Source organism: Vombatus ursinus, unplaced genomic scaffold (assembly GCF_900497805.2).
Source record: "Vombatus ursinus unplaced genomic scaffold, bare-nosed wombat genome assembly UNPS02014768.1, whole genome shotgun sequence".
NCBI lineage: Eukaryota > Metazoa > Chordata > Mammalia > Diprotodontia > Vombatidae > Vombatus > Vombatus ursinus.
This window is the reverse complement of record NW_020954546.1, coordinates 23,614,762-23,630,329: the sequence shown is the minus strand read 5'-3', so window position 1 is coordinate 23,630,329 and position 15,568 is coordinate 23,614,762. Positions and strand designations below refer to the sequence as shown.

General features: G+C 46.9%; 1 protein-coding gene across 2 annotated transcripts in view; it reads left to right on the top strand.

Moving 5' to 3' along the window:
• Positions 1-6,387, top strand: part of VPS53 (VPS53, GARP complex subunit) — a 135,176-nt gene extending 128,789 nt beyond the window's left edge. For both annotated transcript variants that reach the window (XM_027861786.1, XM_027861788.1), the window contains exons 21-22: positions 1,743-1,847; positions 2,487-6,387. In XM_027861786.1, the coding sequence (XP_027717587.1) occupies positions 1,743-1,847; positions 2,487-2,657 (276 nt within the window). In that variant the 3' untranslated portion in view covers positions 2,658-6,387. The remainder of the gene's footprint in view (positions 1-1,742; positions 1,848-2,486) is intronic.
• Positions 6,388-15,568: the final 9,181 nt, after the last annotated feature.

The window sequence follows — 15,568 nt, the reverse complement described above, 5'->3', positions numbered from 1 at the left end:
GAGTCAGAGGACCTGGGCCTGGATCCTAACTCTGTTTCTTATCTTTTCTTTTCTTTCCTTTCTTTTTTTTTTTTTTTTTTGGCTAGGCAGTGAGGTTTAGTGACTTGCCCAGGGTCAGACAGCTATTAAATGTCAAGTGTCTGAGGTCAGATTTGAACTCAGGTCCTCCTGACTCCAGGGTCGGTGCTCTAGCCACTGCGCCACCTAGCTGCCCCTCTGTTTCTTTTCTTGATGACGTTGGACAAATCAGCTCTGGGCCTCAGTTTACTCTCCTGTAGAATGAGGAGATTGGAACAAATGATCTCTCAGGTACCTTCTCTGGCACTCAATCTTGCCATCCTCCAGGAGTGATCGGGTAAGTAGGTGACGAGCAAGCAGAGACCCAAGTCCAGCTGGGGCGGGCAGCAGGTGACTTTCTTTGTTCAGCCTTTTCTCTTTTTGGTGTGTGGGTTAACCCCAGAAAGTTTGTAATCTCAGACTGGGCCCCTAGGCCAGGGGTGTCAAACTCACAGATTAAAATGTAATTGGGAAATGTTTAACAAAATAATTTAAAATACAATACAAAATAGATAATGTTAATTTGTAATTTTCTAAATCAATATACCACCCAGAGGCATCTGTTTCAATTTGAGTTGGACACCACTGCTCTAGGCACCACCTTAGCTGCCATAGGGCCAAGGAACATAATTAGGGAGGCAAAGCTACTGATGGGGAAAGTTCACGTTCAGTGTTCTGGAACAAAATGGAAAAAATTGGGCGTTACTGTTAAACTGTAAACGCGGGAGGGCAGACACTGCTCTGACTCTTTCTAGCCAGCTCAGCGCTTCTTTGCCAAAGATTATATGTTGGAGGATGTAAAGACCGTGCCAGGAGTCAGGGGACTCTGCTGACAGTTAGGTTTTCTGTCTGTGCCCGTTTCGTATAGCTCTTATTTGCTTAATTTTAACTCTTTGGGGTTGATGGCTGTGCAGATTTACAGGAATTGATGAAGTAAGCATTTGTTAAGTGCCTGATGTGTGCCAAGTACCGTGCTAAATCTTGAGAAGAAAACATTGAAACCGGCCCTTCCTTCAGGAGCTTCCATTCTAATGCACAGAGAAGGGGCCAAGGAAGGACATTTTGGGTTGGAAAGTCGTGGTGAAGATGAGTTGAGCCACAGGGTCATAGAGTGACTCCCTGCAGCATTGGTTTGGTTATGGTCAGAACTAGAAATGGGGGGGGCATGAGTGTGGTGGCTTGGTGGATAGCGAGAAGATGGTGGGATAGCACGTGAAGCTTGGCTGGTGTTGGCTTCAAAGAGAGGCACGGACACACAGGCGCACCCGGAGGGGGTGGCATCAATTATTTGCTGTTTCTCTTTTGTTTGTTTAACTAAAGGAACAGTTTCATGGAGGTAATATATAATAATTAAATTGAAATTTGTGTTCTTAGTTTTAAAAAACAAGAAAACATGAAAGCCAGGACTCTCCTTCCATTTGCACAAGAGTAAAAGAAAATAATGTAACTTTGGTCTGACCATTTTGTGGGCCCCTTTTCCTTTCAGGATCAGTGAGGTGCCAAGAGCAAAAGTGGAGGCGGTAAAATAAATGCCCGTTTGTGGCCTTTAGGACTTGTGTCCCAGGCACAGAAAGTGTCAGACGGTGGTGGTGACTCCTGGTGGTTGGTGGGCCGCCAGGTCTTGGGGAGACACGTGGCCTTCCTCAGACTCCCAGACTGTTTGCTTCTTCTGTCTCCCCGCCCAGGTGGTGATGGCCCCTCACGAACCCTTGGTGGTGTTTGTGGACAACCTCATCAAACTCCTGACAGACTGCAACACAGAAACCTTCCAGAAGATACTGGACATGAAGGTCAGAGCCAGGCCTTCCCAGCCCCTCCAAGGCGTGTCCCTCTTTGCCTTCTTTTTTCCTATTCTTCCCTTTCTCTTCCTCCCTCTTCTTTTGTTCCTTCTCCCTTGCCTGTGCCACAGCTTTGTTGCATGAGCTAGAGGAAAGAATGCTAGAAAGGGTCATGGCCCCGGGGCCCAAATCCCAGCTCTGTTACTAGCCTTTGACCTCTCGCATTAACCTTTCACCCCTCTCATCTCACCTCAGGTTCCTCCTTTGTAAAATGAGGGGATGGGACAGGATAGGATTCTTTGATGCCCTGTAGTAGCTCAGCCCTTTGGAGTGTGTTTAGATCTGAAGGAGGGCCTGAGACTGGCCTAGAGCATCCAGGCCATTTCTTTTTTTTTTTTTTTTTTTTTTGCTAGGCAGTGGGGTTAAGTGACTTGCCCAGAGTCACACAGCTAGGAAGTATTATGTGTCTGAGGCCGGATTTGAGCTCAGGTCCTGTTGAATCCAGGGCTCTGGGTTCAGCAGTGCTCTCCACCGAGCCACCTAACTGCCCCACCAGGCCATTTCTTGAACCCACATCCTAGTGCAGGTGGCATGTGCTCCTCTCTCAGCAGTGTGAGGACCTTGACGTCATGGGCTCTTTTCTCTCCCCAGGGTCTTAAGAGAAGCGAGCAGAGCAGCATGCTGGAACTCTTCCGCCAGCGGCTTCCCACCCCACCGTCAGCATCAGAGGGTCCTGGCTCCACGTCCCTGACAGCGCCGACACCTGAACAAGAATCATCCCGTATCCGAAAACTGGAGAAACTCATCAAAAAGAGACTCTAAGCAAGCAGGAGAGGGGCCCGGGTCCCCTTTGCCAGAGAGTGGTGCATCTAACACTCACTAGGCAGCTGTTTCGGAAGACCCTTAGGGCTCGCCTCTCCTCTCTCCAGCTCTCAGATCAGCATCAGCCCCTCATGTTTTCCTGGGAAATTTGGGTTTGTCAATGTACATTTGCCGTATTGTGTGGTGACTCCTTCCCTATGCTACGAAGCCGGTTTGATGAGAGAAAAAGAAGAGCGTGGTTTGGGTTCTGTCTTCCACTGCTCAGGACCCTGTTAGCGGGCACTGTTTCAAAACCATCTCTAATTCCTAAAGACAGAGTCTTCAGACAGAGAAAGTGGAAGTTTGCTTTTTATTTTCATCCACCGGCTTCTCACTGTTGTGTCATTTTTAGGGACTCATTGCATGTCACCTCTAGGCATCCCCCCAACTAACACCAGACCTTCCTTACCTTGAAACTGCCCATTGATAACTCTGCAGTAAAATGCCTTTTCCTCCTCTCCTTCTAGAGTCCTCTATCTGATTAGCCCCCTGGCAGTGCTTTGGAGCTGCGGTGGAGGGATCTCTTGAGTCCTGAGCATGTGGAATGACAGTTGCTCCTGGGGATATGCCCACCCGCTCACCAAGCCAGCTTTCCTAGCATCTTACGGTTTGCCTGGGCCTGGGTTCGCCATTTGGCCAAGTTACGTCTCTGCTCTTTCCAACTTTTTCAGCTTAGGGTCTGGTTTCTACAGCCTTCTAAGGAAGCTGTCCCTCTGCTTGTGGGCCAGGCCCTTAGAGGCTGAGTGTCTGAGGATATATTGGGGTCATTGTGAGAGCAGACAGACATCTGCTCTGAGGAAAGGATTCTGCTTGACATTCTTACTTAGTAGGGTTGCAGAACTGTGTTTCCCATTCCCATTTCTGTGCTCATCTCCTCTCCCTTTCTCCCCCCTCCCTCAGCCCCAGTAGCTCTTGGCTTCTTAGGAGGGGGCTTGGGCTGAGTGGGAGGCAAAACCAGGAATCTCACTTGGTGGATTGAAGCCTACTAGGTGGGACTGTGGGAAAACCACTGTCTCCATCGCTTTTCCACCCATTCCCCACACCCTATTAATTCAGAGACAGTCCTTATAGCTGTCCATCCCTAAGATGAATTTGAAGTAGCAGATGTTATATACATACATAACTGGAATGCCATCTTATTTAATTACTAATGAAAACAGCACCAAGGGCTCACGAAGTGAGATACTAGTCTGAAAGAACTGGCTTTTAGGCCTCCTAGCCTGCCCATTGTACCAGCCCCTCCTTGCCCCTAGCCATCTCCATGGACTCTCTCTCACTAATCTGACTTGCTCTTAGAGATAATAACACAATAGCCCTTTGGTTTCCTAGAGAAAAATGATTCCTCCTCAATATTAGGAAATCATTTCCCGTGGCCACAGAAAGTGTGAAATGTCTGTTACTACCGAACTTTATTGGAAGCCAATTTGGGGTCACCTCTGAGAAGGATGGCAGGATAAGGGTGACCTATATTGGTCTATGTCCTTTATTCAGGTGTATATATTTCAGAGGGAATGTGAGAAGGAAGGAAGAGATGCAGCCTTTTGTTTGCAACACATCCGATATCAGCTGGAGGCCAACCTGACCTATAAAGGGGGGAAAGGGTGAGGAAGAGTTCTGAGAAATTCAGAGAATACCCGAGTTTGAAAATCAAAAAATAGGCTTTTCTTCTTCGTCTTCTTCTTCTTCTTCTTCCCTCTCCACTAATTGTTCTATCCTGTTAGCCTGTTTCCCTGATGTGTTTCATTGGTCCCAATTCTGGCCTTCTGAATTCATTTCATTGGTTTTTATCCTTTCTTGCTAATTAAGGGGGCTTTTTGCTCCTGGCCTTCTTAGACTGCAGGACATTGATGGGGAAACATGAAAATTTGGGATTGGGAGAATATTTATAATTTGATTTTGACATAAAGGCTAGGTAAACAGATGACTGCTGTGGGACTGACCTAGCAATGGACGAATTTCAGCGGTGTTAGGCTAGTAACAGGGTTGGCTTTGGAGAGGTAATTCAGCTGACATCAACTGAATTTACTTCTTCCTTTCTTGGGAGTTGATAGCATCTCCCTTCCACCCTTTCCCACCATATTTGGGATGGTTGGTTTGAATTCGGTCCATCTCTGATTCTTTTCTGTGTCCAGGTGGTTTCTTCAGCTAGCTGACTCAGCAGGTTGTGAAAGTCCCAGTTCTCAGTATTTAGTGAGGCCGTTTCATTCCCAGTGGTCCGTTTCTGGGATGATCTGCCAAGATGCATTTACCCCTCAGTGCCCTGGGTCTCCAGCACCTCCTCTCTGACAGGCCAACAAGAGTCAGTAGGTCTCAGATGAAGTGCTGCATTCCCCGAGCTGAACACTACAGATGGGCTTTGTGTCGTGGTGGTGTGGAGAGCCCTCTTTAAACAGATATCTCACTGGCTCTTTAACCAAAATGTATCTCTTGTATGTTCGAGGTAGTTCAGACATCACAAACAATATTCTTTGCTGATTGCTCGCTGCTTAAATTTACAGTTGATGTCGATGTTATGGCCCATGCCTGGAGCCTGACTTTTTTCACAGTCTAGGCTCTTTTGATGTTCAAGCCCAGAACAGTAGATCAGCAGCATTGCCCTTACTTCTGAGCAGCCTGCTGACGAGGGCATCCCTTGGCAGCTTTGTTGTTTGGTTAACTCTAAACAGGTGCCTACTCTTCTCCATTTCCCAGATCCTTTAGGGAAGAAAGGAAATCCTGAACACTTGAAAGTGGTTCAAGCCAAATATCTGCCTATAATGTTGGTCATTTACAATCTCCCAAAAGGGATGCCTTCCATTCGGGCTGGATCAGTGCTTTGTTCTTTCATTTGGATTATTTAGAGTGAAAAATCAATAAACCTCAACCGAGCAGGAAGAGCCTAGGCTGGAGAAGTCAGATTGGGGACGTTATCTATAGCTCGGACGTCGGAACTGATGAGTGGTGGGATCCTGCGTTAAAAAACAGTCATGGAGAGTTCTGACCTCCACTTCGAACTTCAGAATGAGTTAGTCGGGGTCTTGTTTTTCGCCACCCAAAAACAGCCAGCCAGGCTTACTGGCCTGCACATCAGCACTCAGCAGCTGCTTCGCCCTACCTCCCACGCCACTTTGTCACATGCAGTCAGTTCATTTGAGCAAGCTCACTAGCAGATATTCTCCCAAAGACAAGTGTAACAAAGCTCGTCAGCTCGCCCTGGAACGATCCAGCAGACTATTGGCCAATCAGCCGAGGGAGCCAGCAAACTCTGCCAGATGTTGGTACTTATATCATGGTTTGTATTGAAATGCTATAGATACACTAGCCACGGTGCCTGATAGAACCAGGCTGCTTGGAGGGTGAAGGCAGATGGTTTGTGTGTCTTGTTCTGGTCGGGATCTTTATTCAAAATGAGCATGGTGGTGGTAAGAGAGTAGAGCCAAATACTGAATTCACGGGCGTATTAGAAAGCCAGTCGACATAAAGGACATGTTTGTCTTCTTTTATGTAAAATAGTTTCCTATTTCCTTGTATTTATCAAACTGGGTGCTTCTGGAGCCCTCAAATTGGACACCTAAGTAAGATGTAAATTTCCTTCCAATAAAAGGATGGTGTTTTTTTGTCGTAAATGTCTTCATGTTCCCCATCTGGAAGTGATTTCTTGGTGTATATTGGAGCGTGACACTGTAGCTAATTAAACCATTATTGTATGTCATTTGCTCGAATGAGTTTCATTACTGTTGACAGAAAGCAGAGTGGACAGCAGGAAAGAGAATCATCAGGAAACCATATGGGCGCCGTGTTCATCTCTCTCGCCGTCTGGGTTCTCCCCCCGAAGCTGGTGCATCCCTTCTCTGAGCTCTTCCAACACGCTGAGGATAGTGCACAGGAATAGGACGTGGTGGTAATGAGCACATTTTAAAAATATTTGTCCAGCAAAAAGTCAAATCAGCAAGCATTTAGTAAGCACCTACTATGTGTGCCGGTCTTGACTTTTGTCCCACTAATGGACTTCAGTGACTGGAGGAAGTGAGGCTGGTGACTTTTCATAGCTCGGCCTCATTTAACCCATTCACACGCACAAGACCTCACCCATGAAGTCATCGGCCCTTTTCAAAAACAAAGAATGAACAACAACAGCTATGTGCCAGGCACTGTGCTAAGTGCTGGGGATACAAAGAGAGACAAAAAAGAATCCTGCTCTCCCAGTCTGGTGCAGACAGAGATCCACAAAGAAGCTAAAGACAGGTTGTCTCAGAGGGGAGGCACTGAGATTAAGGAGCACTTGAAAAGGCTTCCTGCAGAAGGTGGGGAGTTAACTGGGGCTTGGAGGAAGCCAGTGCAGCATCGCTGAATCCAGAGCTGTGGAAGGGGCTGTAACCTGGCCCCTCCCTATGAAGGGCTTTAGAAGGCAAACAGGATTCTGTGTTTGATCGTAGAGATGATAGGAAGCCCCTGAAGTTTATTCAGCGAGGGGAAGAAGGGTATATATGACTTGTACTTTGGGAAGATCAGTGTGTCAGCTGAATGTACACACTGGAAGGAGAGAACCTAGGCATAGTGCAGGCATGAGGTGATGAGGGCCTGCACAAGAGTGCTTGGAGTATCAGAGGAGGGAAGGGGGCATAGTCAAGAGATGTTATGAAGGTAGAAATGTCAGGCCTGGGCAACAGTTTGGATAGAAAAGTTGAGAATGAGGAGTCCAGGAGGACACTTAGATTGTGAGCCTAGGTGACTGGGAGGATGGTCATGCCCTGGACAGCAACAGGCAAATTTGGACGAGGGGAGGTTTTGGAGGGAAAGATAAATCCATAGACATAGTGAGTTGAAGATGTCTACAGGACGTCCATTTTGGGATGTCCAATAGTAGTTGGAAGATGTGAGCCTGGAGGTCAGGAGAGAGCCTAGGGCTGGACAGATCTGCCACTCATCTGCGTCAAGATCGTAATTGAATCTGTGGAAGCTGATAAAGTCATCAAGCAAAAGACTTGGGAACAAAATAGAAGGATAACAGAAGAGGGGCCAGGACAGAGCTTTGGGGAACACCTGAATTTAGTGGGCATGACCTAGTTAAAGATCCAGCAAAGGAGAGTGAGAGGGAGTGGACAGATAGGGAGGAGGAGAAACGGGTGAGTGATGCCCTGAAAGGCTAGAGAGGTTATCGAGGAAGAGAGAGTAATCAACAGTGACGAAGGTCAAGGAGAAGGAGGGTAGAGAAAAGGCCTTTGGATGGGACAATTAAGACCGAAGAGAGTAAGAAGAAAAGGAGTGATTATAGATGACCTTGGAATGATGCAGACGCCTTCTCCTTCCTTCCAAGTGTTCATAAGTTGTTCAACTACTGGCTTTGTCCTTTCCCAGTAGTTTGAGTTTCTCTTTGGCTGGCTTCCAGATTTCGGTTCAGGAAACCAGCTAACTCTTGCAAACTGTATTTATATTTGGAGCCATTTGATTGGTTCCCACAAGAATTTACATAAGGAAGCTAATTCTGTATCTTCAGTAACTGCTTGGTCATCTGTGGATTTTCTTGTTTTATTTTATTTAATGAAGAGCTTATAGGGAACCTTAAAGTGTCCTTTGATGATGAAGAAGTGAATCCTTTTTAGCCAGAATTTTTGAGATCATTTTCTCTTTATTTATTTTCATCTTGTACTCCCTCTTAACAAGGATTACAGAATCTCCCAGCATTATCAGTATTGCGAGGACCTTAGAGGTCGTCTCCTCTAATCAAACTCTGAACTTGAATCACATCTACAGTGGCCTTCAGGGTGGTCATGCAACCTTTGCCTAAATCCCTCTGGTCAAGGGGAACCACCCTCCAAACAAGCCCATTACACTTTTAAGTATTTCAGATCACAAGGTAGATTTTCATTATATCAGACTGTCATTGTATATGGTGTATTCGTGCAGGCAGCAGGAGGAAGGCCTGACCTTCTAAACTTTGTTACAGTAATCTGCCTCCCTGAAGCTTGGAAATGTCTCCTAAGATCAAAGCATTTGGGAAGGTGGCACACAGATGAACTCCTTAGTCACCTAATCAATTTACCCGCTATTGAAAATACTTGGGTATTTCAATTTTAGCAATGCAATTATTTCTGAAGAAAACCATTTTGCTTTATAAATCCATGAGGAGGTACCATGCTTTCCAAAAATATAGGGTATGTAAGGGAGAGTGATTGTGTGTGTGTGTGTGTGTGTGTGTGTGTGTGTGTGTGTGTGACTGAGGGAGAGACAGACAGAAAGAAAGAAAGAGAAACAGAGACAGGAAGACAGAGAGACTTGTCTGATGCTCTAGTGGGGCTCCATTGTAAGGAGAAAGTGCTCTTCATACTGGGACTTGTCCTATGGGAGCTGGGGAACGTCTAAGCCAGCCTGCAGTCTCCTAGAACATGGTGGTAGGCTTGTTCCTGGAACTGCTTTGTCAAAATGACCCAAGTAAAGAAGCCCAGTGTCCCATTGTGCTTCCTGGATAAATGTTCCCTCCATAGCAAGAATTTGAAGATCTAGTCTTTCTTTGCCTTTTTAGGGCATGATTACAAAATCATTCTTACTAGAGGGAGACGGGTTCCAAAAGCCCCTTTGAATCACTTATTCTCCTGGCCCTGCCAGCCGCTGTTTCCGTAGCATTTAGGGAGAAAACCTGTTAGGGCCAAGAAGTGAACTTTTCCCCTGACTTCAATTGGCCAGTGTCAGTGTTGTGGAAAGTGTGGCAAATTTCTTCGGAATGCCAATTGTAAGGGTTGCCAGGGGCCTCTTCCCAGAGCTCACTTTGCACGGTGTCTAGTGGCCTCGGAGGACAGCCTCTGCCTCTGTCTGCTCCTCAAGGCGACAGAGTCCCTTCTGACTGCGCCTGGGCCCAGGGCCCTATGTGCCTAGGGAGATAAGACAGAGCAGATTTTCCTGGGCCAAGCAGCCCAGACTAGGAAGCTGGGAGCTCTCGGGCTTCCACAGTTCCTTTGTAGTGTCTCCCCAAAGCACCTTCAGCTTTTCCCCAAGGCCATCTGGCTGCATAGCCCATATCTGGTCATTTCCCCATTTGAGGAAGGGGGAGGGTTGATTCAAAGAATTTATTATCCTGGAGAAACCTAAGGAAAAAAATAGGTTTGAGAAATCTGCCCTCAGGAAGATAACACACAGCCCCGAAGCTAGGTTTTGTGCGGCCGCTTTTTGCCGAGTCCTTGGCAACCTTGGGTGCTCTTTCAGCGAGTGGACCTGGGGCAGCCTTTTCCATCAATCTCCCTTCCACCTTCCGGAGCTGTGAAAGCTATTTTTTAAATTGGACAGCAATTCTCAGGTGAAAGAGCAGAAGGAAACTCAAAGTTCTTCCTCTTGTTTGTTTCGAACTGTCCCAGGAGGGAGCGCCTTCCCAGGGAGAGGGGAAATGCAGCAGCTGCTAAAGAGACCGCATTCCACAGGATTCTTCAAAAAATAAAACCATCCCAGCTAGCCTGGGCGGCAGCTGAAGAGCTTTAACAGGCAATGGAAAAAATATCAAATGCTGTTTAAAGACAACATCAGTTCACAAACAGACACCCACACCCTCATATACATGTCTGCTGCATCTAGGCCTTCGCTGGGGAAGAATCCCAAGGGCATGCTGTGTGGCTCAGAATGCTGGGGAGATGGAGGTCAGGAGGTCAGTGGGTGATGAGTCCACTGACTTTGCTCTCTCCCCCACCACAAACAGCACCTCAGCCCCCAGCCTGCTATCTGGCAGATGGGTAGTCTGCGTCACAAGGAAGTCTGGGAGAGTGTGACTCAGCATGACCCACTGCCACCATTTGAGAAGCAAAACATCCCAGTGTGGCGAGGTAGAGGGCAGGCTGGGTTGGGAGGCAGGAGACCCAGACTACAGTCCCGACCTTGTCCCTTGAGACCTTTGAGAAATTGGGACTTTGGTTCCCTTCTCTGTAAAACGAGGGAGATGAAGAGATGGCTCCCAAGGGCCCTCCCAGCTCCGACATTCTGGGGTCAGACAGTTCCGGTCGGATTGGTCAGCAGCATCCAGTGAGATGGTACAGTCTAAATTCAGGATTGACAACATAATCACCCTGAAGGGTGCTGCCCAGGATTGAGGTCATGGCAGCCTCGGGAAGGAACTGGCATTGTTGAAGTTCAGCCAAGAAAAAAGCACCGAGTGTGAGGACTTTCCAAGAGCCATCAGTGGGAGCCACAACTCTGCTTCAGTTGACATCTCAGGCACTTGTCCCCAGACCTCGATGATGACCTCTTGGGAATGGTGCAGCAGAAGAATGCTGGGTTCAAATGCTGATTCTTCTACCTCATGTGTGACCTTGGATAATTCACCTCATGGGTCTCAGTTTCCCCAGCTGGGAAATGGGCTGATTGGTCTCCATGACCTTCAGGCTCCATCTTAGCTCTACCTCCACGATCCTCTGAACTCTTTGATGTATTTACCACTGGGATTAGGACAACTGAAGCAAGCCCTTGAGAAGGCTATGATGGCCTTAATCTAGTGTTCTTTGCATTACCATCTTTACCCTTCCTTTCAAATTCTCCATTTCTATGGGAAAGTTTGGGGGAGGGGAGAGACGGTGGGATGACACCTGGGAGGTAGATTTCAACCCTTCCATACCGCTCACTCTGACCCACCCAAAAATGAACGAGGGAGAGGGGAGGAGAGGCTCCAGAGGGCCCAGCAGGTAAAGAGCTCAGAACCAGGCCCGGGGTTCCTGCTGCAGTGACAAGGTGATCTGGGTCGGGGGAGGTGAGGAAGAATGTTCCCAATGGCACCAATACAGCTGCTGCTGCAGGTGCATGGTGGAGATTAGGTTATAATTGCCCAGAGGGACGCACCTTGAAATAGAAAGAACTTTCCCAGCCTCTGGAGGGAACAGAGTTAAGGATGTGACTATATGAAAATAAGCTTCTCGATCAGCTATTTTCCTACACCCATCTTCCCACCCATCTAATAGACTGATCACATAATCGTGGTGGGGGTCATACCATGGCTTTTCAGGGTTCCGGAGCCCGATACTTTAGGTGATGTTGCACCCTCCCAGGTAGAAGTGTGATGCGGTAGGGTCCCCTGGAGCTCAGGTCTTGTTCAGCACCACGCTATCAGAATGCTAAAAGGTTGAGAGCAAATTCAAGTTGAAGTTGCTGGGTACGGCCCCTGTCGTTTGGACAGAGGATAGGATCTTCAATTCCTGGGTACCAGTACCAAAGGGCCTCCAGGGTTGAGGTGAGAGGGGCTGCATTAGCATCCTCTTCTAGCTCATATCTAGGCCTCAAGATGAGTCACTGGTGGAGGGAGGATTCTCGGTGAGTAAAGTCAGATTCAGGGCAGATTGGGTTTGTTTCATTTAGGAAGATCATATACTTATGGCCCCAGAGAAATATGAATGTAAGTGAAAAGCCTGATGGCCCAGTGAGCTTCAATCTGGTTCAGCCTTGGACTTGGTATCAGACGACCTGGGTTCAAATCTCACTTCCTGCCACTTATTACCTAGGTGACCTCGTGTAGTCCAATGGAAGGAGTCAGTGGAAATTGGAGGAAAGAGCTGGGTCAAAACCCAGTTCTGCTACTTTCTACCTTTGTGACCTTGGGCAAGTCTCTTAACCATTGGACCTCAGTTTCCTCAGTTATGAAATAAGAATAGAATTATCAATCCTCAATGTTACTTTTAGCCTTAAGGAACTCCACGTGTGAAAACTCCCTCCACAGATGCAGATCAGCAACTCATCTGAAACTGAGTCTCTGGCAGATGTTATAAGTGACTTGGCCACAGTCACCAAGCTAGTATGTATAGGAAGCAGGTCCTGAATCCAGGTCTTTCTTAACTCACAGCTAGTCCTCTATCCACTCTCTACTATCTTTTCCAACAAACACTTCTGAAGGGTTTCTTGTTCTGTGAGGCATCAGGTTGGGAGTGGGAGGGGGGTTGTGGTATAGGGATGAAACAAGATCGCTCCTGTTCTCAGTCTCCTAGGAGAGATAAGACATGCACAGATTATCTACAATACAAATTAGAATAGGTTCAATGGATTGGAGAGGCCCAAACAAGATTTAAGGTGAGGGGGGGATCGAGGAAGGCTGCCCAGAGGCCACTGGAGCTCTGAGGAATGCTGAACACAGTCAGGCTGCTGTCTGCATTATGAGCATACGAAAAGCAGACGCACAGTCACTGGGCTCCTGCCTCCTCTCCACGCCCATCCCATTCCATCCGGCAGTCCTGTCTTTACTGGGCATCCTGTCAATGCCCTCATCCCATTGTAGGTCAGTGTTCTGCGGACTCTCTTCCTTGTTGGGTGATTTCCCCCCAGTACATCCAGCAAACCAGCTCCCAGCCAAGCCCTCCTCGTGCCAAGGCAGTGAGTGAGCAGGCCCTGTGAGTAGCTTCTTTGGCCTTTTAGCCTATCCCTTGTGGAAAATTTAGCAGAGAGTTCCACAGTGGGCTGGGGATGGATTTTTCCAGCGTTCAGGACTAGAGAAACCTCTTCTGAGTGCGTTTTTAAAAAAGCTCATGCCATGACTGCTGTCCTTCAGGATAGGAAATGCCTCCTCCTCTTCCCCATCCCCTACTAATTTCCACTGAAGACCCAGAATTCAATAGCACGTCTTCAAAAGAATGGAAATGCCTTTAGGAAGTCTCAGGAGCTCTCAGCAGAGTGCATAACTGCAAACCACAGATGCCTCTGGCCAGCAGGCTCTTCTGCTTTTAATTTGAGGCAGGAGAAGAATCCACTTACCAGGCCTTGGGTTCACTTGGGCTGGACACAGCAGGCTAGGCTCTGTGTTATTTCCCCCAGTGGCCCCTCCATCCAGCTGCACCCCTCCGCGTCGTATCTTTACCTCTGTCCTTCTCCTCTCCAGCTTCTGCACAGAAGGTAAAGATGGAAATCGGTGAGCTCGTGGTCACAGATCTATCAACCATAACAATAGCTAAACTGGGTTCTAATCGTGCCTCAGACACTTGCTTAACGATGTGACATTGGGCAAGTGACTTAACCTCCCAGCCTCAGTTTTCTTCATCTGTAGAACGGGGATAATAATAGCACCTAGCTCAGAGAGGTGGTGTGAAGCTCAAATGAGATAATTTATGTAAAGTACTTTGCAAATCTTAGACTACCATGTAAATGCTTGTGATTGTAATTATTATCAGTGCCGGCATTCTTAATTTGGGGTCTGCTAACTTTTGGAAAAAATATTTTTATAACTGTATTTTAATATAATTTGTAATTCTTTAGATTTTATTCTTTGTAATTCTTCTTTGTAATTCTATAGATTTTATTTTATGCATTGCAAAATGTTATTCTGAGCCGGGGTCGGCGGGCTTCACCAGACTGCAAAAGGGCTCAACGACACAACACTCAATCAGGAAACATTCATTAAGTACCTACTGTGTGCCAGGCACTGTGCACCAGGGATACAAAAAGAGGCAAAAGACAGTGTCTGCCCTTAAGGAGCTTACAATCTACCAAAGCATATAGAAACAAGCTATATTCAGGATAAATGGGAAATAAATAACAGAGGGAATGTCCTGGAATTAAGAGAGATTGGGAGAGGCTTCCTACAGGAGATGGGACTTTTAATTGGGACTTAAAGGAAGCCAGGAAAGCCAGTAGGAGAGATGAGAAGGGAGAGCTGAAGAAAATTCCCAGAACTCAGAGCCAGGGAACAGCCAGGAGGCCAGTGCCAACTGGACCCCAAGAAGGTTGGGAGTAAGGTACAAGAAGACTGGGAAGGTAGGAGGGGCTAGGGTGTCAAGGGCTTTGAACGCCAAATTTGGGATTTTGTATTTAATCCACAACAAAGAGGATGACTTCCTGCTATGATGCATTAAGGCTTGTCAAATGTTTTAGGGTTATTATCACATTCTTATCTCAACCACATGAGAAGCAGATATTACTGTTTTCATTTTACAGGGGAGGAAGCTGAGTCTGAGAGAAATCGAGATTTGCTTAGAATCATACACTTACGCAGTGTCTGAATTGGAATTCAAACTCAGGTCTTCCTAGCTCCAGGTTCAGTGCTCTAGCCCCTGTAATAATGAAGGTTGTTAGTTTTAGACCAAAAAAGAGTTAGAAGTGAGCTCAGAGACCAACTGGTCCAACCCATTTTTTTTTTAACAGAAGAGGAAATTGAGACCCAGGGAGGTTCAGTGATTTGCCCAAGGTCACCCAGGTAATAAGCATCACAGAGATGGAATTTGAACCCAAGTCTGCTGACTCTTTCCAAAGCCTGGCTTCAGAAATTGCAAGAGATACCTGATGATGCTTGGTGAGCCTGGCTGGCCTTCTTCCCCTTATCCTAATCTCCCCACCCAAACAGGAGCCATTTGCCCTTCAGAACAAAGGAATCAACAGCCCTTGGCTGGCCAAGAGTCTTGATTTCCTTAGCTCTGCTATTTTTTCTGGTCTGCATGTCCCCATCAGGTCTGGATAAATCATGCCCTGGCAGTCATACAAGTACATTGATGGGATTCCAGGCGAGCCATATGCCTGGACAGACTCTTCATGAAATCTCCTCAGGGTTGAGTTTTATAGCTGTCAGCCCCCTCTCTGTGTAATGGAGACCAAGTCAGGAGGAATGCCTTGCCAAACGCCACATAGAAGGCACTAAACTTCCTATTTTTTTATTGGCTGGCTTTAATAGCTAACATTTATGTAGCATTTACTATGTGCCAGGCACTGTGCTAAGCACCCCATAAATGTTATCTGATCTTCACAACAACAGGTAGGTGCTATTATTTTTCACATTTTACAGTGGAGGAAACTGAGGCAGAAACACATCACATAGTTAAGTGACTTGCTAATAAGTGTCTGAGGCTAGATTTGAACTTGGGGCTTCTTGATTTCATTCCCAGCTTTATCCACTGTGCTACCATATACCTCTAAGATGACAGTACAGGGAATAGTAGTAGTGAGGCCAT